Source organism: Puma concolor, chromosome A3 (genome assembly GCF_028749965.1).
Source record: "Puma concolor isolate L17-30 chromosome A3, mPumCon1.1.hap2, whole genome shotgun sequence".
Taxonomy (NCBI): domain Eukaryota; kingdom Metazoa; phylum Chordata; class Mammalia; order Carnivora; family Felidae; genus Puma; species Puma concolor.
This window is the reverse complement of record NC_141669.1, coordinates 38,850,803-38,873,931: the sequence shown is the minus strand read 5'-3', so window position 1 is coordinate 38,873,931 and position 23,129 is coordinate 38,850,803. Positions and strand designations below refer to the sequence as shown.

Sequence of the window (23,129 nt, the reverse complement as noted above, 5' to 3'; positions counted from 1 at the left end):
GAGTGGGAGAGAGCCAAAGCATAAGAGACTCTTAAAAACTGAGAACAAACTGAGGGTTGATGGGGGGTGGGAGGGAGGGGAGGGTGGGCGATGGGCATTGAGGAGGGCACCTTTTGGGATGAGCACTGGGTGTTGTATGGAAACCAATTTGACAATAAATTTCATATATTGAAAAAAAAAAAAAAAGCTACCTTCAGGACCACATCTAAACTGGCAATTAACCAAACAACTGGGCACCATAGCCTAGCTAAGTTGACACGTAAAATCAACCATCACTAGGGGCGGATTGGGGGGCTGAATGATGGGAGAATTGACCCTTTGTCAGGGTGAGGTATGGATCCCCAGCTTGGATTACTTGATACAGAGTATAGCTGGGTCTTAGGAAATTTCTCACGTCAAGGAGCAGTGCAGAGGCCACGTGGATGCCCACAGAACAGCCAACGGACCACCTCACGGAGTGGGCACCAGGCATCTGCCGCACTCAGAGACAAGATTGGAAGAGTTTCAGGAGCTGGATACCTGAAGCCACAGAAACCTATGCCGTCCTTATGGGGATGCTCGCTCAGTTTCTTAAGGGAATTGCACACCCCCCACCCCCACTCTTCCCTCTGCTGGAGAATCAACAGCAGGACCAGGAACAGGCAACCGTGAACTGACTTCTCAAACCATTGGATGGAACTAAATTTTTCTTTTCTTTTCTTTTCTTTTCTTTTCTTTTCTTTTCTTTTCTTTTCTTTTCTTTTCTTTTCTTTTCTTTCCTTTCCTTTCCTTTCCTTTCCTTTCCTTTCCTTTCCTTTCCTTTCCTCTCCTTTCCTTTCCTTTTCAATGTTTATTTATTTTTGAAAGAGAGACAGAGACAGAGAGACAGAGAGACAGAGTGTGAACCTGGTAGGGCAGAGAGAGAGGAGGAGAGAGGATCCAAAGCAGGCTCTGTGCTGACAGCAGCAAGCCCACTGTGGGGCTGGAGACAGATACGGGACTGGAACTCATGAACTGCAGCATCATGATCTGAGCCAAAGTCAGATGCTCAACTGACTGAGCCACCCAGGCACCCTGGAACTAAATTTTCTTGAAAGAACCTAGATTTCATTAATTCGCTAATTTAACGCAAAGTGGAAATATTGAATTGAAAAAATAGAATAACTAAAATTCAGGATTCAGACTTCCCTTAGCTCAAATTAGGGTCCTGCTTTTCTCCTTAAGTGAGTAAGTTCTGATCCTGTCTTCCCATCTCTCTGGCCCTTTGTACAGCCCCAAAACTGAGCTCAGGTGTTTGTGGCATCCTTACAGATCTGCAGCATAAAAATGGCTTTAGAGTCCCAATATCTTTGGTCAGAGATTTTATAAAAAGTTGGGCCCAAAGTTCTCCATTTCCTTCTTGTGCCTTCCATTCCTTTCTCCCTCCCTCCCTTCCTTCCTCCCTCTCTCCCTGCCTCCCTTCTTCCCTCCCTTCCTTCCTTCCTTCCTTCCTTCCTTCCTTCCTTCCTTTCCCAGAATATTTTATAATTTTACCAGGATTATTGATATGAAGAGCCTAGCTCATCATTTCTGGAAACACAACCCATTTAAAAACATTCTTGAATTTAAAATAGAAGCTTGGGGCGCCTGGGTGGCTCAGTTGGTTGGCGTTCGGCTCAGATCATGATCTTGCGGTTCACTAGTTCAAGCCCCACATCGGGCTCTGTGCTTACAGCTCAGAGCCTGGAACCTGCTTTGGATTCTGTGTCTCCCTCTCTCTCTGACCCTCCCCAGCTCACACTCTGTCTCTCCCTTTCTCTCAAAAATAAATAAGCATTAAAATTTAAAAAATAAAATAAAATAGAAACTCATCATTAGATCTTGTAGCAGTTTGTCCTTTTAGAACTTCTGAGTTGTTCTAAGAGCTTCTAAGTTGACTTCTGTGTCTCTAGTCCTACAACTATATTTTTGGTGATATTTTTGGCTCTTTAGATTTACATTGGATACTTTCATAACCCACTGCTCATGCAGTTTGCTTCTTTACTCACCAGCTGCTTTGCATAGGCCCCTCCAGGCCCAGACCAGCTGCTCAGGTTTGATAAAAGGGGCCTTTGCCATGTGAGCTCATCTGCATCGGGCAGGCAGGGACAGCACGATGGTGACCCAGAGGCAGGTCCTCATATCCTTGTTGCTGTGGGTCTCAGGTGAGAAATTTAAAATTTGCCACAATCCTTTTGGAGTAGTATCAGTTTAGAGTTAAAAACATTTTTATAAGGTATAATGGGAAATACTGGCGATTTTCAAAATAGACCCAATTATGCACTGACACGTACAACGCTTTTCAGACGACGTATTTCAGTGTCACGATAAAGTGCGTATGTATCATCATTATCTACTGGTGCTTGCAGGTGCCTGTGGGGCGATCACGATGACGCAGTCTCCAGGCTCCCTGGCTGGGTCTCCAGGTCAGCAGGTCACCATGAACTGCAGGGCCAGTCAGAGTGTTAGCAGCTACTTAGCCTGGTACCAGCAGAAATCAGGGCAGCATCCTAAGCTGCTCATCTACTCAGCTTCCACCCGGGCATCTGGAGTCTCCGACCGATTCAGTGGCAGTGGGTCTGGGACGGATTTCACCCTCACCATCAGCAACCTCCAGGCTGAAGACCTGGCGAGTTACTACTGTCAGCAGTATTCTAGCTCTCCTCCCACAGTGCTTCAGCCTCGCACACAAACCTCTTCTCCTGGGGCCGAGGGTCAGGGAGGCTTGGCTGCACCTGCTGCTTCCTCCCTGCTCGGCCCTGAACATGCACATTCCTGTATCTGCCTGAGAAGCCACCTCTCCCGACTTATTCCTTGGAGGGTTGTTCAGGGCCCAGGGGAAAATTAAGGGGGTTGGCTTTTTCTGGATCCCTTTTGGGGGGAGATTAGTGAAGACAAATGCTGTAAAGATGTCTCAGAGAAGCTGTCAGGAGTTTTTGTGTCACAGGAACCTGTGCGTTTCCCACAGACGGACGGCATAATTGACCCAGTAAGGTTGTCTCTACCCTTTGGGGAAGGGTCCGGTGAATTTTACACCCTGATGGATGAATTCTCTCTTCCCTGTGCCTCCTTGACTCTGGAACATTTCTCTTTTATTTCCTTATTCTCTTGGTCTCCTTTCTTCACCCGCAATCACCTTCCAACTCAGGACCTTCCCAATATTAAACCTTTGACCTCTCCTATTCAGAACCTCCTACGTGGAAGGTAGCATCCCTCTCTCACTTTTTCCTTCCGTGGACCCTATTTTCCAGCTTTCCTGAGCAATGGCCCTGACGTCTGTTTCTGCTCTGTCTCCTTCCGTACCTCCCTTCTCTCTCCTCTCCATTTCTTCCAGGTGTGCTCTTTCTCACAAAGGCAATTCTCTAATTCTTTCACCCCGTCACTCTAGAAATATGAGCTAGTGTCCCTCAGCACCTCGTTCTCGTCATTTGTCACCTCTTTCTTTAAAGTCGTCCCTTAGGCATTCAGGTCGAACCTTGTGACTGAAGGAAATCATGGCTGTAAGTGTTGCATAACCTGAGTCCCTTGGAAAACATTTAATTGACATGCCCATTTCATTGTAAAAACAAAAAAATCCCAAGCCTTTTAAGTATGATTTCTTTACCTCCTTCTGAGATACATGGGTTCAGGAAAAGACCACAACAAACCTGATCAGGGTGCTCTGAACACTCTTACCTACAGAACAGCTTCTCATAATGATTAGAAATATTGTTAAAGTACCCATATTAAGGAATCCATATAATTCATTCCAGATGTGTTTTCTTTAAAAAAAAAATTTTTTTTAATGTTTGTTTTTGAGGGAGAATCAGAGTGTGAATGGGGGAGGGGCAGAGAGAGAGAGAGGGAGACACAGAATCCAAAGCAGGCTCCGGGCTCTGAGCTGTCAGCATGGAACCCGACCTGGGGCTCGAACACAAGAACTGTGAGATCATGATCTGAGCTGAAGTCGGACACTTAACCAACTGAGCCCCCCAGGTGCCCCCCCCCCCCAGGTATGTTTTCTGAGTGCTTACTATGTGTCAAGAGCAGAGATATTTGCTTTCACCCCAGCCAGGGGAGACAGACAATAAATAACCTGCATCAGTGAACACTTACTATGTTGTTTTGGAAGTGCTATAAAGAAAAATGAAGGGGATCAAAGCTTGCTGGGGTAAGAGTGAGTAGAAATTTAAGATCAGATGATGTATCGGTTAGCTATTCTCATGTAATAAATCACCCCTAAAATGTAGTGACTTAAAATGGTAGCATTTTTATTGCCAACATGTTTACTGGTTGGCTGAGTAGTTCAGTTGCTATGGGCCAGGCCTGATTGATCCTGATAGGTCTTGGCTGGCTTGCTCGTGTGTTTCAAGTTAGCTGACAGGTCAACTAGGTGCTCCGGTTATAGAAAGGCTCACATTTCTTTCCTGTCTTTCACATTGCCGTGGTTGGCTATCAGCTGGGGCTGTCTGGGCGACTGGGCGTCATGTCTCTCATCGTGCGGCGGATTAATCCCAACTTTCTGTGGCAGGTGGCAGGGTCTGAAGTGAGGAAGTAAAAGTACATGAGGCATCTTGATGCCTAACCTTAGTGCTGACACAATTCCCTGTCTGATGCGTTCTAAAGGTCGATACAGTTGATCCTGTTGAAGAAGAAGGTGAATAGTCCCCAGCTCTTGACAGGAGGAGCTGCAAAGTTATACTGCAAAAAAGCATGGGTAGAGGGAGGGGTAGAGAGTGGGGGATCTGTATTTGCAGTCAATCTACTATAGACGGTCATAGAAGGCTGCACTGAGAAGGTGTGACTTAATCAATGTTTCAATGTGGTGAGGAAAGGAACCATAGGAATACTCCAGGCATTAGAGTTGTAGTTGGTTCTAAGTAGAGGAAACAGCACATTTCCGAGGCAGGAACGTGATCAGAATGTTGGGGAAGTAGAAGGAAACCAATGTTGCCAAAGTGGAGTGTACAAGGGGGAGAGGAGTAGAAATGAGATCAAAGAAATCACAAGGAGGCCACCTGATACAGGTCTTTGTAGGCTCCTCTAAGGATTTGGCTTTTATTTTGAATGATGTGGTAAGTGGGAGAGTTTTGAATAGAACAGGGCATACTTTGGTACATAGTTTAACAGGATCTCTCTGGGAGGCAAGACTGGAAAGATAACAGTTGGGAGGCCGCTGAGATCTTCCAAGCTGGAGAGGATGACAGCTCGGGTCTGTGGCAGTGGCAGTGGAGGAGGTGAGAAGTGGTATATTTTGAAGACACAGATAACAATATGCTGATGGTTTTGACAGGGAGTGTGAGAGAAAGAGAGCTCTCAGGGTGACTCCAGAGTTTTTCTCTGAGTACTAGTAGGAGGGCGTTGCCATCTGTTCCAATAGAGAAGACTGTGGGAGAGTGGATTTGGGGAAGGAGATCAGGAATTTGGTGTTGGACATTTTAAGTTTGAGATGCGTATTAGATCTCCACGTGCAGCTGTCAAGTATCCATTGGATATACGAGTCTAGAGTTCAGGGAGAGAATCGGACCGGAGCTTGGAATATGATAAGCAATGGCATGAGTGTTGCCTAGATCAGAGGCCCAGCAAGATGGTGCAATGCTCTGGAGTCCAGAGCAAAAGGCGTATCAAGGAGGAAGGTGTTGTCAGTGTGTTAAATGCTGCTGATGGGTCTAGCGAGATGAGGACTGGCATGTGGCCATTGGACTTGGCAATATGGAGGTCACTGGGGACCTTGAGACGTTTCGATGAGATGGTGGAAGTAAGAACTTGAATGTGGAAAGCTCGAGAAAGAATGAGGGTAGAACATCTGGGGACGGCGGCTGTAGATAGCTCTGTCAGTGAGCTTTATAGTGAAGGAGAAGAGTGAAATAGGCCATAACTGGAGGGAGATGTGATGTCAGAGAGGTTTTTTTGTTTTTTGTTTTTTAATGTTTATTTATTTTTGAGACAGAGACAGAGCAGGAGCAGGGAAGGGGCAGAGAGAGAGGGAGACACAGAATGTGAAGCAGGCTCCAGGCTCCGAGCTGTCAGCACAGAGCCCGACGCGGGGCTCGAACTCATGAACTGTGAGATCATGACCTGGGCCGAAGTTGGACGCTTAACCGACTGAGCCACCCAGGCGCCCCCCCAGAGAGTTTTTTTTTCAACGTTTTTATTTTTATTTTTTTATTTTTGGGACAGAGAGAGACAGAGCATGAACGGGGGAGGGGCAGAGAGAGAGGGAGACACAGAATCGGAAGCAGGCTCCAGGCTCTGAGCCATCAGCCCAGAGCCTGACGCGGGGCTCGAACTCACGGACCGCGAGATCGTGACCTGGCTGAAGTCGGACGCTTAACCGACTACGCCACCCAGGCGCCCCCAGAGAGTTTTTTAAAAGATGTTCACATACTGAGGGGAATGATGCCAGAGAGGGGAGAACGCTGACAATTCAGGAAAGGAGAAGTGCCAAGCAATTCAGTCGAGGAGGCGAGGGATGTGGGTTCTGAGGGAGTGGCCTCAGATGGGAGGGCTGTCTGCCTCCCCACAGTGCTGGGAAGAAAGGCGGAGTGTGGCAACACCCAAACCAGCAGGTCAGAAGATGGACAGGCAGCCCATGGATGTTCTCCTTGGATCCCCTTCTTGACCTAGGAAATAGGAAATGGGGTATTTGGCTTTAAGATAGGATGGGGGAGGAGCTGTTAGGACTTGAAGAAAGAAGGAGAGAGAAAGAGTGGAGACCGAATAGATCAGGGAAATGAGATATGATTGTGGGGCAGGATCAAGGGCCCTCAGGAAGTGATTGGTCATGAATCTGAAGCTGGCAGAAGTCAGAATTTGCTGTGTGTTTTTCTCCAGCAGGCCTGTGGGATTTTGTTGCACGAAGTGAAAGAATGGAAGGCTGAGGAGGTTCTTGTGTATAAGGGAGTCGTTATAAAGAAGGATCGTGGAATTTAAGCTGAGTAAAGAGGGAAATGAGAATATGAAGGGCGTAGGGATAGAGAAAATGTAGAAAGGTCAATAGATATGTTAAAAGATAATTTTCAGAGAACAGTAAAATTATGACTCTCACGGAGATACAATATTATTGAACGAATGTTAAATTATTTTACTCACATGATGAATGTGGAACTACGAAGATGTTCTAACTGGGTCAAAGGAAAAATGGAGGCAAACTGGTTTTCCAAGGTGAGGTAAGAAGTCAATGAAATTACTACTAGACAGGACAGAATCATGCATCTATCAGTTACCAACAGTTTACAAAGAGTTGCAGGATAGCTCAAAGACAACGAATAGGGGTAGAATCTGATAACCCGGACAGGTACACCACAGACACGCCGAATTTTCCATGGAAAGACAACATATGTTTTCCTAGAGATGTCAGGTCTCAGTCTAATGAAAGCGAGAAATTATTGGCTATGGCCACGCCAGGTGGAGTGAGCTGCAGAGCCCTTAGAAGTGGGCAAGCCTTGGGGTGCCTGGGTGGCGCAGTCGGTTAAGCGTCTGACTTCAGCCAGGTCACGATCTTGCGGTCCGTGAGTTCGAGCCCCGCGTCAGGCTCTGGGCTGATGGCTCAGAGCCTGGAGCCTGTTTCCGATTCTGTGTCTTCCTCTCTCTCTGTCTCTCTCTGTCCCAAAAATACACATGATCTTAGCCAAAAGGCCGAGAAGCGATCTCTCTGTCCCAAAAATAAATAAATGTTGAAAAAAAAAAATTTAAAAAAAAAAAAAAAAAAAAGAAGTGGGCAAGCCTGAGATGCTTAACATTTTAATGATGGAGAAGCTGCTGTTGTTTTCTAACGATGTGTCTGAGGTGGGGCCATGAGAGTGAGTGATCAAGATTGGGTGGGGAAGAGCCAATTGGAAGAGAATCAGTCAAACAACTGAGAGAGCAGGATAATGGAAGGCTCATACACGAATGTATTGAAACCAGCAGGCACGTGACAGGGTCTATGAGCCAGGAACTAAAACACCGCAGAAGTGAAGACAGACTTTGGGCCTGGTGTTTGCGTGCACTAAGGAGTGATACTGGGTGACATAGTCTACCTATATTGGTTTCAAAGACTGTGTTTTCACTTTTTAGGTAGGAGGTCTAGAAGTGGCAAATGAAGGGGGCAATAGGAGCTCCTGAGACGTCTGCCGAGGAAGCACAAAAGCTGAGGGAGCTTTTAGAAGAGACAGAGGCTACGGAGCATGTCAGCGGTTCAGAGGGTGTGAGTTGGGAGAAGGTTTTAAAGCATCAAGTCCTGGTGGCTCAGTTGGTTAAGCGTCCAACTCTTGATCTCGGCTCAGGTCATGATTTCATGGCTCATGAGATCGAGCCCCATGTCAGGCTCCGTGCTGAACCTGCTAGGCATTCTCTCTCCCACTCTCCCTCTCTCTCACTTTTGAGCACATACTCGGTCTCTCTAAGTAAATAAATAAAACAAAAAACCAACAACCACTCTTCTTCAGGAGCACAAGGACTTGTCTCCACTTGGGGACGTTCTTTCACCTGGAATGCAGGAGCAGGGGCCCGAGGGTCTGGGATGGTGGCACCACCTTGCTACCTCTCACCTTCCCCAGGCTGCTCAGACCCTGTCCCTGGAAAAGACCCATTTATCAGCATCTGGCTACAGGGCCGGACCTGTGGCAGAGGCATTTGGGCCGAGGTTGATGCAAATCCCTACGGAGGACGAAGGTAGAGAGGTGGAGCTACCAGAGTCAAGGCTTGTGGTGGCCCCTGTGCTGCTGCCTTCCAGCCCCTCCCCTGGGCTGCCTGCCCTTGCCTGGCCCAACCCCTGACAGATGACAAGCAGCTAGAATTATGGGTTAGGAGATGATGAATCACGTGTGGTTGAGCCCGCTCCTGTTTGTGGGAAGGTACTTGGGAGGGCATCTTGCAGAAGACAAAGAATTAGCCCATGGGAGAGAAAGCATTTAGGTGGTAGGTAGAGCCTGTCCTCTTGACCTGTGAGCTTGAGTTCGCATGGGTTTTTCTTCTGTGCTTGGTCCCAGTGCCTGTACATGACAACATTAATGTTAGATACGGGGTGAACAGGAAGTTGGGGACTGGTTGTTCTCCACTCTGAGTAGGAGTGACCCGTCCACCTGTGAGGGCTTGCGGGGGACATGACATTGGTTTTCAGGACTGAGCAACTGGAGAGTCCCAGTCTTACCCAATGGAAGCAAGTTCACTGATTAGTGTAGGTCTCTAGCCTTCACCAAGCTTCCATGCTCACCCCTCCCACCCTTTCCAGGTCCTCATGACATTTCAGGACTTGGTTTCAAGGCCATCTACTCAGTGGAGTGGACTTCCCCTCCCCATCTGAAAGAGGCCCCCCTGTTTCCATCTTTTATAATCCCACAGCTTCCTCTTCCTGATAATAATCACAACTTGAAATACATCATTGTGCTTATATGAACTTTTAATTGTAGGGATTAAGAGAAACAACTTCTATCCTAACGTTAAGACAGCCGCAGGTCACTCCCACACAGGGTTTCTCAGACAGACTAGAAGACAGAGATTCAGGAAACTGGTCACAGAGTCCCTTGGGACATGCTTGAGCTCCACTTGGAAATTTCTGGTGACCCCAAGTCCCACAGGGTGCTGTGAGAGCAGGTGTCCCCCTTGAGCACAACCTCAAGGTCTTCTGAGCTGATTTGCATGTTGTGTCAGTAGACAAAGCTCCAGGCTGCTCTCGACATCCTTAAAGGCAGAGCTGGTCAGGGACCTTGAGGAGCAGCCTCTAGTCCAGCTGTCAGAGACGGGGTCCGGGGCTCCCCTGATCTTCATCCTGCAGTTCTGTGTTCCAGGTGAGAAGGGGCACATGGAGAAATGTTGGGCAAACTTACTGTGGCCATGATGCTTTCGGTGTCTTTGGGCTCCTGCTGGCTAGAGCATGAAAGCTGCATACACACACACACACACACACACACACACACACGAGCATGAAAGCTGCATACACACACACACACACACACACACACACACACACACACACACACACTACATCTTCCTTATCCATTCATCTATCAATGGACATTTAGTTTTTTTGCCTATCTTGGCTATTGTAAATAATGCTGCAGTAAACATAGGGGTGTATATATCTTTTAAAATTAGTTTTTGTTTCTTTGGAATAAATAGAATTTATTTGTGGAATTATTGGACCATATACTATTTGGATTTTTAATTTTTTTTTGAGGAAACTCCATACTGTTTTCCATAGTGGTTGTGCCCATTTGTATTCCCACCAACAGTGTTAGAGCATTAATTTGGGGGTAGATTATTTTTTTAAATTATTATTATTTTTTAATTATTTGTAATTAAATTCAAATGGGTGTAATTGGCTGCACAGCATCCTTCCCATTAAAGGAATATGACTGGGGGCAGGCAGAACACAGGTCCTAGGTCTTTTGTGTTATTTGATTGGAATGATGTGTTCACCTATGAAGGATTAATGAATGAAAACCAATGCCTCTTCTTCTTCTCCTATTATGAATGTCATATTGAAATTATTTTTGGAATACTTGATTAAATCCTAACTCCTGTAGTAGCTGACAGAGTTAGACAGAAAATTATGATGTTACAAAATGTCCAGACTAACGAATTTCTTATAATATTATGTCTGGTTTATTTTTCTTTTTTTTTATTAAAAAAATTTTTTTTAAGTTTATTTATTTTTGAGACAGAGAGAGACAGAGCATGAACGGGGGAGGGTCAGAGAGAGAGGGAGACACAGAATTGGAAGCAGGCTCCAGGCTCTGAGCCATCAGCCCAGAGCCCGACGCGGGGCTTGAACTCACAGACCGCGAGATCGTGACCTGAGCCGAAGTTGGACGCTCAACCGACTGAGCCACCCAGGCGCCCCATGTCTGGTTTATTTTTCATGCCTCCTTCTGAGATGATAAAATCCAGTGATAGCAAGTGGGGTAACATTCATTGACTATGGACCCTTTGGTTTGGTCTAATCAAGATCTGGCTGTCTGTCTCCAGTGTGTTCTTTAAGCATAAGACTAGAATACAAGTGTCCCCTCTGAACATTTTTTACTATCCTTGGTAATGAGGTGCAGTAGATTAGGTGGATAGGTAGCTAGCTAGATGCTATTCTTTTTTTTTTTTTTTAATTTTTTAAAAACGTTTTTATTTTGATTTTTATTAAAAACATTTTTTAATGTTTTATTTACTTTTAAGACAGAGAGACAGAGCATGAGTGGGGAGGGGCAGAGAGAGGGAGACACAGATTCCGAAGCAGGCTCCAGGCTCTGAGCTGTCAGTAACCAACTGAGCCACCCAGGTGCCCCCAAAAATGTTTTTATTTTTGAGAGAGAGAGAGAGAGAGAGAGAACGAATGTGAGCAGGGGAGGGGCAGAAAGAGAGGGAGGTACAGATCTGAAACAGACTCTGGGCTCTGAGCTGTCAGCACAGAGCCCAATGCAGGGCTCAAACTCACGGACCACAAGATCATGACCTGAGCCAAAGTCGGATGCTTAACCGACTGGGCCACCCAGGTGCCCCTAGCTGCTATTCGTATAATGCTACTGTAGTAACAGTGTGGGAGACCCAGGGGATGTCTGACAGATACATACACTTGCCCACATAAACAACCTCATCTGTGCTATCTACTTTAATAGCTACCTCTCATCAGAAACCACTGGTGGTTGTGTATATGGTGCAAGGCAGTGATTCAGTGAGGAGACAGCTTGCAGGCATGCACTAGATGAATCTATATAAAGAAACACTAACCAAGGTTTCCTATGCATTCCCCTGAGGTAGAAATGCATTTATGTGTCCCCTGTGTGAGCACATGTATACGGGAGCACAGACTCACAAAAATTGGTAGTTTTATTTTGATCTAAATACTTCATAATCCCCACCCTGACATGTGTATTTGTATATATGTATATAGATATATGTATAGTTTATATATATACCACCTTTGAGATGAACCATACTATTTATTGGTCTTATTGATGTTAATTCCAGAAAGAGGAAGAGAGATTACTTTAGGCAAGAGAGGCTTAAGTCATTTCTAAAAACTGACAAACACCAACGTTTCTACTTACTCCTCAAGGGTAGAAATTAATATTTATGTCACCTTTATATTGTGTTGACTGCTGTTATCAATGAATGTCTTCAGAAGAGGATGAGAAATTACTGTAGAAAAGAGCTGTCAGAGAAAATGAGATCCCAACTTGGGTTTTTTGGTTTCTGCTCTTTAAAAAAAAAAAAAAAAAAAGGAAACATTTCTTTCTTTCTTTTTTTTTGGAAAGTTTTATTAAAATTTTTTTAGTGTTTATTTTTGAGAGAGAGAGAGAGAGAGAGAGAATGAGCGGGGGAGGGGCAGAGAGAGAGGGAAACACAGAATCCAAAGCAGGCTCTAGGCTCTGAGCTGCTAGCACAGAGCCCAACGTGGGGCTTGAACTGGTGAACCATGAGATCATGACCTGAGCTAAAGTTGGTCGCTCATCAGACTGAGCCACCCAGGTGCCCCAAGTTTTATTTATTTTGAGAGAGAGAGCATGTGCAGGAGCATGCGAGTGGGGGAGGGGCAGAGAGAGAGAGAGAGATTGAGAATGAATGAGAATCCCAAGCAGGCTCCATACTGTCAGTGCAAAGCCTGATGCAGGGCTCGAACTCACGAATCGTGAGATCGTCCCTCGTGAGATCATCCCTCTACCGTTGGCCTCCAGGATTTCAGCCCCGTTGAATGGTGGTTAATTTAGGAATGTGCTTTTACTTTGGAGCTTATTATGGAGCACATCATTACTGGGTACAGTGGCTCTTGCTGGCCTTCAGCACACCACGAACATAAACGAAATCATCATTATTATCTACCGAGTTCCTTCCTGGGCAATATTGTTGCCACCACTGCTTTCCTTGTTTGGTGGTTATGAACTACTAAGCTGAGTACTCAGTAAACAGTCGCAGAGTCGGGTGTAACTTCAGCAGTATAAAGTCCAGCAGTAAACGCAATCTCCCCTCTCTCTCGAAGCACACTCACACTTAGCCACACGCTCATTTAAACTCTTCCCTCACTGGGGCACCTGGGTGGCTCGGTCGGTTGAGCGTCCATGAGCTCCATGAGGAGCCATAAGCTTCATAGTCACACGCGAAGCTTTTCCTGGTAGTGGCCTGTAATGGTACGATAGCATGAAAGCCGCCATAGGCTGGGAATGATGGGGTCAACACATGGGTATTACTTTGGTGCCGTTATTGCTTTCTCATCAGATCCAAGCAAAGTGCCTTTAAGCAACCGATACTCGATGAAATAGCATTGTCCCCATGCTAGAGGGAGAAGGTACACAGATCTGTGGCTCCCAGGTACTCGGAGTTCACAAATTTAAGGTAATCTCTTTGATGTTTATGTATGTAGTCTTTGGTTTGGAAAAGTATTTGGGATTTCAGATGAAATTTAGGCAGCGGCACAAAGGCGTTAAGCCCAAAGTCAGCAGATGATACTATTCGGGGAGGATGTAGGGGACAGCTGTTCAATCTTGGAATTATGGAACTGAGCTGTTTCCAAAAGGAACAAAGATCTAAGAAATAATAATAATTGACATTCTAGTGGTCATCATAGCAAGAGCAAACCAAGAGAGAGAGAGAGAGAGAGAGAAAGAGAGAGGGATAAGGGGCAGAGAGAGGGAGACAGAAGATCTGAAGCAGGCTCTGCACTGACAGCGGAGAGTGCGATGTGGGGCTCAAACTCACCAACTATGAGATCATGACCTGAGCGGAAGCCGGACGCTCAACCGACTGGACACCCAGGCACCCGTTAGGGAAGAGTTTAAATGAGCGTGTGGATGAGTGTGAGTGTGCTTAGAGAGAGAGGGAAGATTGCATTCACTGCCGCAATTCGGAACCTAACCTGGATCCATTGGTGCCTTTGACTTTTTGCGGGGTGGAAACGATAGGTATGGCAGAAGACAGGGACGCAGCCACGTGAATTTGTCTCTGCTTCAACATGAGATCATCGGCTCAGCTGGACAATGTCGTGGAAAGTTGTAATAGTCTCTCCCTTATCGAGTGTGTCAGGTCCAGCCTGGCAAACAGAGAAAGGAGGCGAATGTGCATTCACACACCGGAACTTTGCAGGTACCAATGGGTCACAGAGTTCCACGTACTGAACATTCTCACTGGCAGCCAAGGCCGTCCCACTGATGGCTTCGGAGGTTTTTGTAACAGAGTATATCACCGTGAGAGGTGCGTGATCATCTCGTTGACAGAAATAATATGCAGCATCTTCAGATTTCACCTTATCAGCTCTCAGGATAAGTCTGTTCTATACCCACTGCCACTGAACCAGGATGAAATCCCAGAGACAAGAGTGGAAACACATTTAAGAATAAGTGTAGGAGCTTGTCCTGGTTTGTGTTGATGCCCATGTACATCATCATCAATGTTTTGGCTCGGCCGGCTTTGCCGTTGATGGTGACTCTGTTTCCTGGAGCCATTGACAAACGTGGGAGACCACGGGGCACCTGGGTGGCTCAGTCGGTGAAGCGTCTGATTCTTGATTTCGGCTCAGGTCGATTGAGCCCTGTGTCCAGCTCCATGCTGAGCATGAAGCCTGCTTGGGATATTCTCTCTCTCTCTCTCTCTCTCTTTCTGCCCTCCCCCCCCCCCACTTGTGCTCTCTCTCTCTCTCTTTCAAAAATAAACAAACTAACTAAAAAGTTGTTGGAGACTGTGTGAGTATTGTGTCTGCCCTGATGTCCGTTTAGGGAAGAAAATAAGAAAGATACACTGAAAGCGTCATGCTTGGAGAAAATGACAAAGATCAGTTTCTTTCTTTTTTTTGAATTATTACTTTTTTTTGGAGAGAGAGAGAGTGCATGAGCGGGGGAGAAGGGCAGAGGGAGGGAGGGAGGGAGAGAGAGAGAGAGGAAGAAAAAGAGAAAGAGAAAAAGAGAAAGGGAGGAGAATCCCAAGCAGCCTTCATGCTCAGCCTGGAGCTGGACAGGGGCTCAATCCCACAACTTAGAATCATGACCTGACCTGAGATCAAGAGTTGGACACTCAACCATCAGAGCAACCCAGGCACCCCAGGCAAATCAGTTTCTTATGAAGATGTAATATTTTTTATAATTTTTTAAAGTTTTTACTTAATTTTGAGAGAGAGAGACAGAGCACGAGCAGGAGAGGGGCAGAGAGGGAGGGAGACAATCTGAAGCAGGCTCCAGGCTCCGAGCTGTCAGCACAGAGCCCGATGCAGGGCCCAAGCTCATGGACCGTGAGATTATGACCTGAGCCGAAGTCAACACTTAACCACCTGAGCCACCCAGGTGTCCCTCTGATAACCAACTGGCTTTTATGAAAATTCATATTGACACTTAAATATTAGACAAACTTGGAGACCTTACATGGCTGGGAAAATGTGGGTATTTTCCTTTCTCTAGTTCACATTTGCTTTGAGGAAGTTATCCTGAGTTCCTCTCAGAAAATATTGAAGCAAATGTTCTCCAAACATCTGTGGCTAAATTTCAGGGTCGTTTCTCAAGAGGATGTGGCCTCAGCTTCAAGCAGTGCTCTCTGGCACATGAACTGGCTTAGATCCAGGGACTGAGTCAGAAGATGTGAGTGCGGGCTTCAGCTCACCTGACCTAGAGTTTTCCAGTCATATGCATGAAATTCTCCAAGGGTCTGCACATCAATTTAATCCCCAATAACCCATGGTTGATTAGTCACTGCTACAGATCCCTATGTCTGACGTCACTCGGCACCTGCTGTCCCTTTTGGTAATTATACACACGCCACCTGTGAAGGTTATCACTACAACCTGGCCTGTGCTGCTCCCTGATTCCATTTGTCACAGGGTGACAATGGGAAATCCATTCCCCATAGGAATCCCAAGATTCCCTGAGAAACCAACTCTGAGAGAGAGTTTAGACTGTTTATTAAAGAGTGTTCTTGAGATGAGCATCCCTGGAGAGACAGGAAGCAGGATTGGACAGAGTGAAATTGAGCTGTGAGTCTTGAGAAAAGCCACGGCCAACGCCATAGGGAGGTCTAGAGAGGCAGTGGCTCTACAGAATTGATTTGGATTGGCGTAAGAGGGCTGGGCCTTTGTACCCTTGCATCGAGTAGTTATTGTCTTTCCTGGAAAAGAAGTGTAACCTTAGGCTAGGCGGTCTTCTTCCGCCAAGGTGATCTCCTCGGAGGGCGAACAATGGAGGGTGGCCTGCAGGAAGGCCTCACAGCACCTGCAGCAATCCTTTATCTTGAAGGGGAATCTAAGCAACACACCACAGGCCCGCCTCTCTGTCCATTCCCATTAAATCAGTGAACACATGTCATTGGAGGCATCTCATGCCAATATCCCCTGGGTAAATGGACCAATGTCAATCCAGGCGTGCACAACTAAGAAATTATTATCATTTGTGGTTATATCCATAGGCACCGAGAGGTATGTTGGTGAGGATAAGCTACCTCCCCTCAATCTGATGACCAGAAAACAGCGCAAGCAAGTTTCAGACATTCTGAGCCCGCATAAAGCCGCTTGCTAACAAGAGGGAGCAAAATAGACATCAGATCTGTTACACAGACCCACCTGCCCCCACACCAAATGGCAGGAGAAAGAAATGAGAAAAGATTAGGTCTCATTAGAGTTAATAATTCCTTTTCAAATGTGTCATTAAGGAAGTAAATAGAGAAACCGTAAGATGGGAGAAGATATTCTCATGCACATTTCTGGCAAAAGATTCATTTTCAGAACATAAAGTACTCTCCAAAAAAGACCCAACTATGTGTGTGTCTGACTAGAACAGGCACTGCCCAAGAAACAAACTGTCTAAATAGCAACTCAGTAGTAAATATGGTAAGTTACTTAAAATCATTAGTCATCAAGGAGATGTAAATTTTAACAATACTCCTTCAGGATCCACCAATATGGGTATAATAAAAAGTCTGACAATAGCAACTATTGGGAAAGGATCTACAGCAAGTGGAAATGTTATACATGGTCGGTGGAGCGTGAAGACGTTCCCCGTTTCAGAAAGTTGTTTCATACTATCTACCAAAACCAACCTTAGGCTAACGCTGTGACTCAGCACTTCCGTGCCTAGGAACACACCCATGGGAAGTGAGTGCATAAATCCACCAGACTTTGAAAGAGTGTTCTTCACAACTGTATTGATAACCCATTGAAATCTGAAACAATTCATTAATTGAAAAATGCAGCCGTCGTGACGTATTCTTGTAACAACAAACTATTCTGCAGTGAGAAGGAACAAGTTACTGCCCCGCTGACAACATAGAGGAAGTTCAAAGAACGTGTTGGGGCCAATGAAGCAAGGCACCAGAAAGGACATACCTTACGATTCCGTTTGTATGAAGTACAAGAACAGGGAAAGTCTGCTCTACACGGTTAGGAAACAGAAAGGTGGTGGTGGCCTCTGGTGGCGGGGGGGGGGGGGGGGGGGGGGGGGGGAGGGGGGAACGGAGCATGGAATTGACCGGACGGAGCATGAGGGAAGAGTGTGACGCTGGAGACCGTCTCTGTCTGAGTCCTCGTGCGAGGGGGGATGCATATGGTCACGTTCATCCAGGTGTACGCTTTAAATTCACGTTATACACAGCAAATGCACTTTCTTTTTTAAATGAATGAGTTCACCAATGAGTAGGCATTACAGACTCAAGGATCAGATTGTTTTTTCCATCTTCTTCCCTACAAGCACTGGTACCTGAGCCCTGAGCCCTGAGCCCCTCTGATTTCTCATCTCTAGAGGATTATTGTGCGACTGATTACTCGAGATGGGTAAGGCCTTAGTGCATCGTTGAACGCGTAGCAGGTCTTCAAGACTTCGGCAAATGGCAATAGACTGTGTAGTTATTGCTGTTTAGTAGTGGTAGTAACATTTTCTTGGATATAGGCTCCCTTCCCCCCCCCCCCCCCCGCCTCGTTCTCAGAGTGGATCTCAGAGATGGGATTCAAAGACCATGGACCATGGACAAATTTCTTTGCAGGCTCCCCTAGAGATCTCAATATTAGATTAATTGAAGGTTTGAGGGTTTGGGGTTGTCAAGAAAGAAAGCTTTGGAAGGACAAAGTCCCTTGCAGGCCATCACCCTTGAGCCCCGCAAGCCCTTCCCCAGAGCACACCCCGCCCCGACCAACAGACCGCAGGGCACAGTGCAGCTGCTGGAACCCCGGCCACCTGACAACCGTCGCCGCAGGAGCAGCCCCAGCCCGGGAGGAGGGTTTATGCTCGGGGCTGCAGCACGGTGGGAGGAAGCGCATAACCCTGCTGGCAGTAATAAACGGCGGCGTCATCAGCCTCGACTGTGCTGATTTTGAGGATGAATTCTGTGCCAGACTGAATCCCAGAGAAGCGGTCTGAGACTCCAGACTCTAGGTTATCGGCATCATAGATGATAAGCTTGGGAGGCTGGCCTGGTTTCTGCTGATACCAGCTTAAGTGATCACTAACGTTCTCATTGGCCCTGCAGATGACGGACACGCTGTCTCTCAGGGACACAGAGAGATGGGTGGGAGACTGGGTCAACTCAGCGGTCCCGCCGGCAGCTGGCAAGGAAACAAAACACAAAGTCACCGTTGTTTACGAGATCCCACTCCCTTTCCTCCCAGAAGGTTCTGGCGTCCTGGTCTCCTAAGCTGAGAGCACCTGGGTCTCCGAGGGGAGGGGAGACCCCGGGTCAGAGATCCACGGAGCCCTGGGGAGACCCCCCAGTCAGGAGGAGAGAACGGCCACCATCTCGGGGATGTCCCCTGCGCCGCCCTCCTCACCTGGGAGGCAGGCCAGCAGAAGGCAGAGGAGCTGGGTCAGGACCTCCATGTTCAATCCAGGGCCTGCCTCAGGTTCTTTTTTTGCCCCGAATCACTGAGCAGCCTATTTATGGGGATCCCGAAGAGCAGAAATGTGGATTCTCTGGGGGAAACATGCAAATCAGTGAGGGGTTGGGCGGGTCTGGCTGCAGCCGCAGAACCAGGGCCCCTGTAGGGCCCAGTGCCAACTGGGGGTTCTCATCGGACGCAGGATTCACATCCAGTCCCAGAGGAGTTCCTCCAGCGTGTTTGTAAGAAGAAAGCATCTCTAATTTTTCTGATCCTCTTTTGTCCACAAGGTTTAAGAGTTTGTAACTGGAAGCAAGGAGGTACCTTCTTCTTCTTCTTTTTTTTTTTTAATATAATTTCTTGTCAAGCTGGCTCACATACAATGTATATGGTGTGCTCTTGGTTTTGGGGGTAGATTCCCGTGATTCATCGCTTAGACACAACACCCAGTGCACATCCCAACAAGTGCCCTCCTCAGTGCCCATCCATCACCCACTTTCAAGGATGCACCTTCCAAGAATGAGAAGAAAAGTTAGATGGCCATTCTAAGTTTTAAGCTTTAATATGAATATATTAAAACCATCTTCTGGAGATGGGTGTGAAATACCAGTTCTGGTTCGATACGTTCCCTAGAATAGATACCATGAGCTATGGGGGAAAAGAAGAAGGGAGACAGCTGACGTGTTTGGAGGAAGCCTGGGCTCTGCCTCTGGAGGCCTGCACAGTGAAGCAGGCTCACAGCCTCCTAGCACTTATTTCCATGGACGCTATCATTCTTTAGTGTGGAGGTGAATTTATTTCGTATATTACCTTTTTCTCATTTTGTGTATTAACTTTCTCTCTTTGCATAATCATGGCTGAGGTAATTGTGTCTTCTTTTTTGCCTGATACAGCTCCAGAGTTCTCATCCGGAGCATCTTCTCTTTATTTTCATAAATGAGTCCGTTTGAAAAGGTATATGCATTCTAACTCTTGCTATTCCTAGTATACTAAGAGACTTCGGAATTAAAAATTAGAAATATATGTGAAAGTTTATCAGCTATCTTCCGATCATTTATCCATATGATTGAATTAGTTTTTTTATGTAACTCATTATTGTGTTCAATTACATTGACAAATCATCTGGGCTCACTGGAGCTCCAGGATCATCGTCCTGCTTAAACATACAATGCTTTGGAGATGCCCTTCTTCTTCTTCTTTTTTTTTTTTTAATTTATTTATCTATTTTGAGAGAGAGAGTGAGTAGGGGAGGGGCAGAGAGAGCGTGAGAGAGAGAGCATCCCAAGCAAGCTCGGTGCTCGAACTCATGAACCAGGAGGTCATGACCTGAGCGGAAACCAAGAGTTGGGCCCTTAACCCACTGAGTCACCCAGACAAATTTCTTACAATACCGTGCCTGATATATGCTTCCTACTTCCTCTCCTGAGATGATAAAACTCATTGATAGCAGGGGGGGTAGTATCCTGGACTGTGGACCCTTTGGTTTGGTCTAATTAAGGCCTGGCTGTCCCTGGCGTCTTTTCTAGGCACAAGGCCTGAACACGAGTGTCCCCTCTGAGCGATTTTCACTTTCCTTGGCAAGAGGTGCCTGAATCTAAGGGAAGGCTGCCAGAAAGTATGTGATTCAGACAGCTCTATGCGTCATTTTGAGTCACTATATGTGATAGAGGACCTAGGACCACCAACGATGAGAATGCAGTGGTAGAAACAGAAAAAAGAGAATGATTACGGAACAGTTATAGCCTACATTGTACCATTATTGTGCTCGTGAATGCCTGACAACCAGATCTCCAGAAAAATAAAATTCTGGTTTGTAGCATTTGCCGATTTCCATAAAAGTAGTCAAATACCTGACACACTTCTTTCAGCTCATGATAGAACAAGACTAAAACTATTAGGGAAGAGAAGATGTAAGCAACATTACCAACCAACTTGAAATAATTGCTAAAGAACGGTCTAGCACAAGTGGAAAAATGTGTATCCTGGTGTAGAGTGCATGGAGCGTGCACCAAGATGAAAAACTAAGTAAACGTAAAAGTGTGGAGAGCAGACAGAAAATGTTCTTTGGCAACAAAATAATTAAGTTAGAAGCAGTTACAATAAATTATTCAGAAAATCCTCAAATATGAAGCAATACCTTTCTATATCACTTACGTGTAAAAGCATAAATTGTAGTAATGGTAAGTGAGTATTAGATGATACTAAGTATCCCTAAATGATGAGAAAAGCACAGCACATCAAAATTAGCGGGATGTTGTTAAACAATACCTAGAAGGAAATTAATAGCACTAAATTCCTGTATTTAGAAACAGGAAATGTTTATTTACTTATACTTACTTATTTAATATTTTTGCAGCATAAAGCATATAGTCAGTGATATTGTAATAGCATTGTATGGTGACAGCTGTGAGCATAGCATAATGTATAAACTTGTTGAATCAGTATGTTGTACACCTGAAATAGTATAACGTTGTGCGTCACGTATGCTCAGAGAAAAAAGAGGAAACATTGAATATCAATGATCCAAACTTCTACCTTGAACATGCAGAGAGAAAGAAGTTCTGGTCCAAGACAGTGGTGTAGGAGGCTCCTGAACTCACCTTCTCCCAGGGACACCGGGAATCTACAGCTACACGTGGGACAACTCCCACTGCAAGAAATCCAGAAACGAGCGGAGGGACTCCTACACATGGGGTTAAGCAGGAAACACCCAGATTGAAACAGGTGCACAAAGCTGGGACACATTCTTGCCATAAACTCCACCCTCAATACAATAACATACGATCGGGAGGGGACTTGTAACTTCCTGCTTTTCCCTGAAGAGTTAAGAGTTTGGACCCAACGTCTAGGTCCCCAATTTGTTAGACTTCTACCTGAGGAAACCCCCCTCCCCCCCACACCACCAAAACACTGTGATCTGGAAGCCAGCGGGGCTTGCAGGAGACCCACAAGACAACAGTAAACAAAGAAACCGATCTCAGGGCTCAGCACAGAGGGAGCAGACAGAAATGCCCACCTGCCAGCTTTACCCTCAGAGAAGCCTATTTCATATCTTAAAAGCTGCTGCCCGAAGGTTAGGCTTTCTAATATAGAACACGTCTAGGGGCTGACTGCATTCCTCGCTGGAAATCAGGGAAACCCTTGTTTGCACTGTCTTCCCATTCTCTCCCTGCCCAGCTCCAGGTGCCTGGGGTCTCCCTGGAAAGAGCCTCTGCACTTGTCTGGCGCCTCTGCTTATACAGCGGTCATCCAGGGGATGTGCCCCTTGATCTCCTGGCTCTGGTGGCCAGCGAGGACATACAGGACTGCAGCAAACAAAGACAAATAAATATTAGCAAAAATAATATTCGTGTGTTATAACTTGCAAAATAATACTGGGAATAAACTCGCAAATATTACAATAAACCTGCAGTAAGTTTACAGATAAACTTGCAAAAATAATATTTGTGTTATAATTTTATAAATACAACAAATATGTACATATAATAGGTGATAATACTTGATTAATGTGACATTTTGACTGGTTATAAGATTTTTCTGGATTGCTTTTCTGCAATTTCATTTATTATGGCATCAAAATTTGTACTTTTAGCAAATTCAATTTCCATATATGATTGAAAATGACATGAGTCTTTCTTGGCAAATACAAGACCACAATTGTCTTTTGATCATTTTTAATTCTGATAGGGAATATTTTTTGCTGTTGCAACTGTCACTTGAACTTTGAGGAATACTTTATAGTTTATGACAACATTACAATACATTTCTGATGAATCATTTTGAAATATAAATTTTAATATATCTAGACCTGATGATGCTTATAGAACCATGTTTAAAAATGATTTAGCTCTTCACACAAATAGTTTTGTGTAAATCTGAGTTTAATTAAAAAAATTTTTAATGTTTATTTATTTTGAGAGAGAGAGAGAGCAGGGGAGGGACAGAGAGAGAGGGAGAGAGGGAGATTCCCAAGCAGTCTCCAAAGGTCAGCACAGAGCCTGATGCAGGGCTCGATCTCCTGAACCCTGAGGTCATGACCTGAGCCCCAACCAAGTGTCGGATGGTTAACCGAATGTGCCACCCAGGCGTCCTGATCTATACATTTTCAACGGAATATACAATTCAGATTCATTTTCAGATAAGACCATGTCCTATAAAACTAATGCCATTGTCTATTGCATGAAACCTTTGTTGGCATTATAGTACCAAATTTGTTGCTTCAAAAATAATATTTAGGCTAAATGGTCTTAAAATGTTACTTTTTGGGAAAAAAATTTCGTATCATTTTGCATCCTTTTTGTGTTATATGAAGTACATTCTCTGCTCTGCCTCTTTTAGGTTATTTTGAATGCTTAGAACCCACTCTGAAATTCCAAGAACTCCATTTTTCTCTCGGAAAAAGGGA

At 45.5% G+C, this 23,129-nt stretch overlaps 2 gene segments (V, D, J or C); one reads left to right on the top strand and one right to left on the bottom strand.

Moving 5' to 3' along the window:
* The window catches only part of LOC112864036 (immunoglobulin kappa light chain-like), an 86,451-nt gene that overhangs the window by 17,082 nt on the left and 46,240 nt on the right, over window positions 1-23,129 (bottom strand).
* Window positions 2,056-2,860, top strand: LOC147582386 (immunoglobulin kappa variable 3-20-like). The segment is given in 2 exon segments: window positions 2,056-2,162; window positions 2,367-2,860. Coding segments are annotated over 2 exon segments (528 nt in total).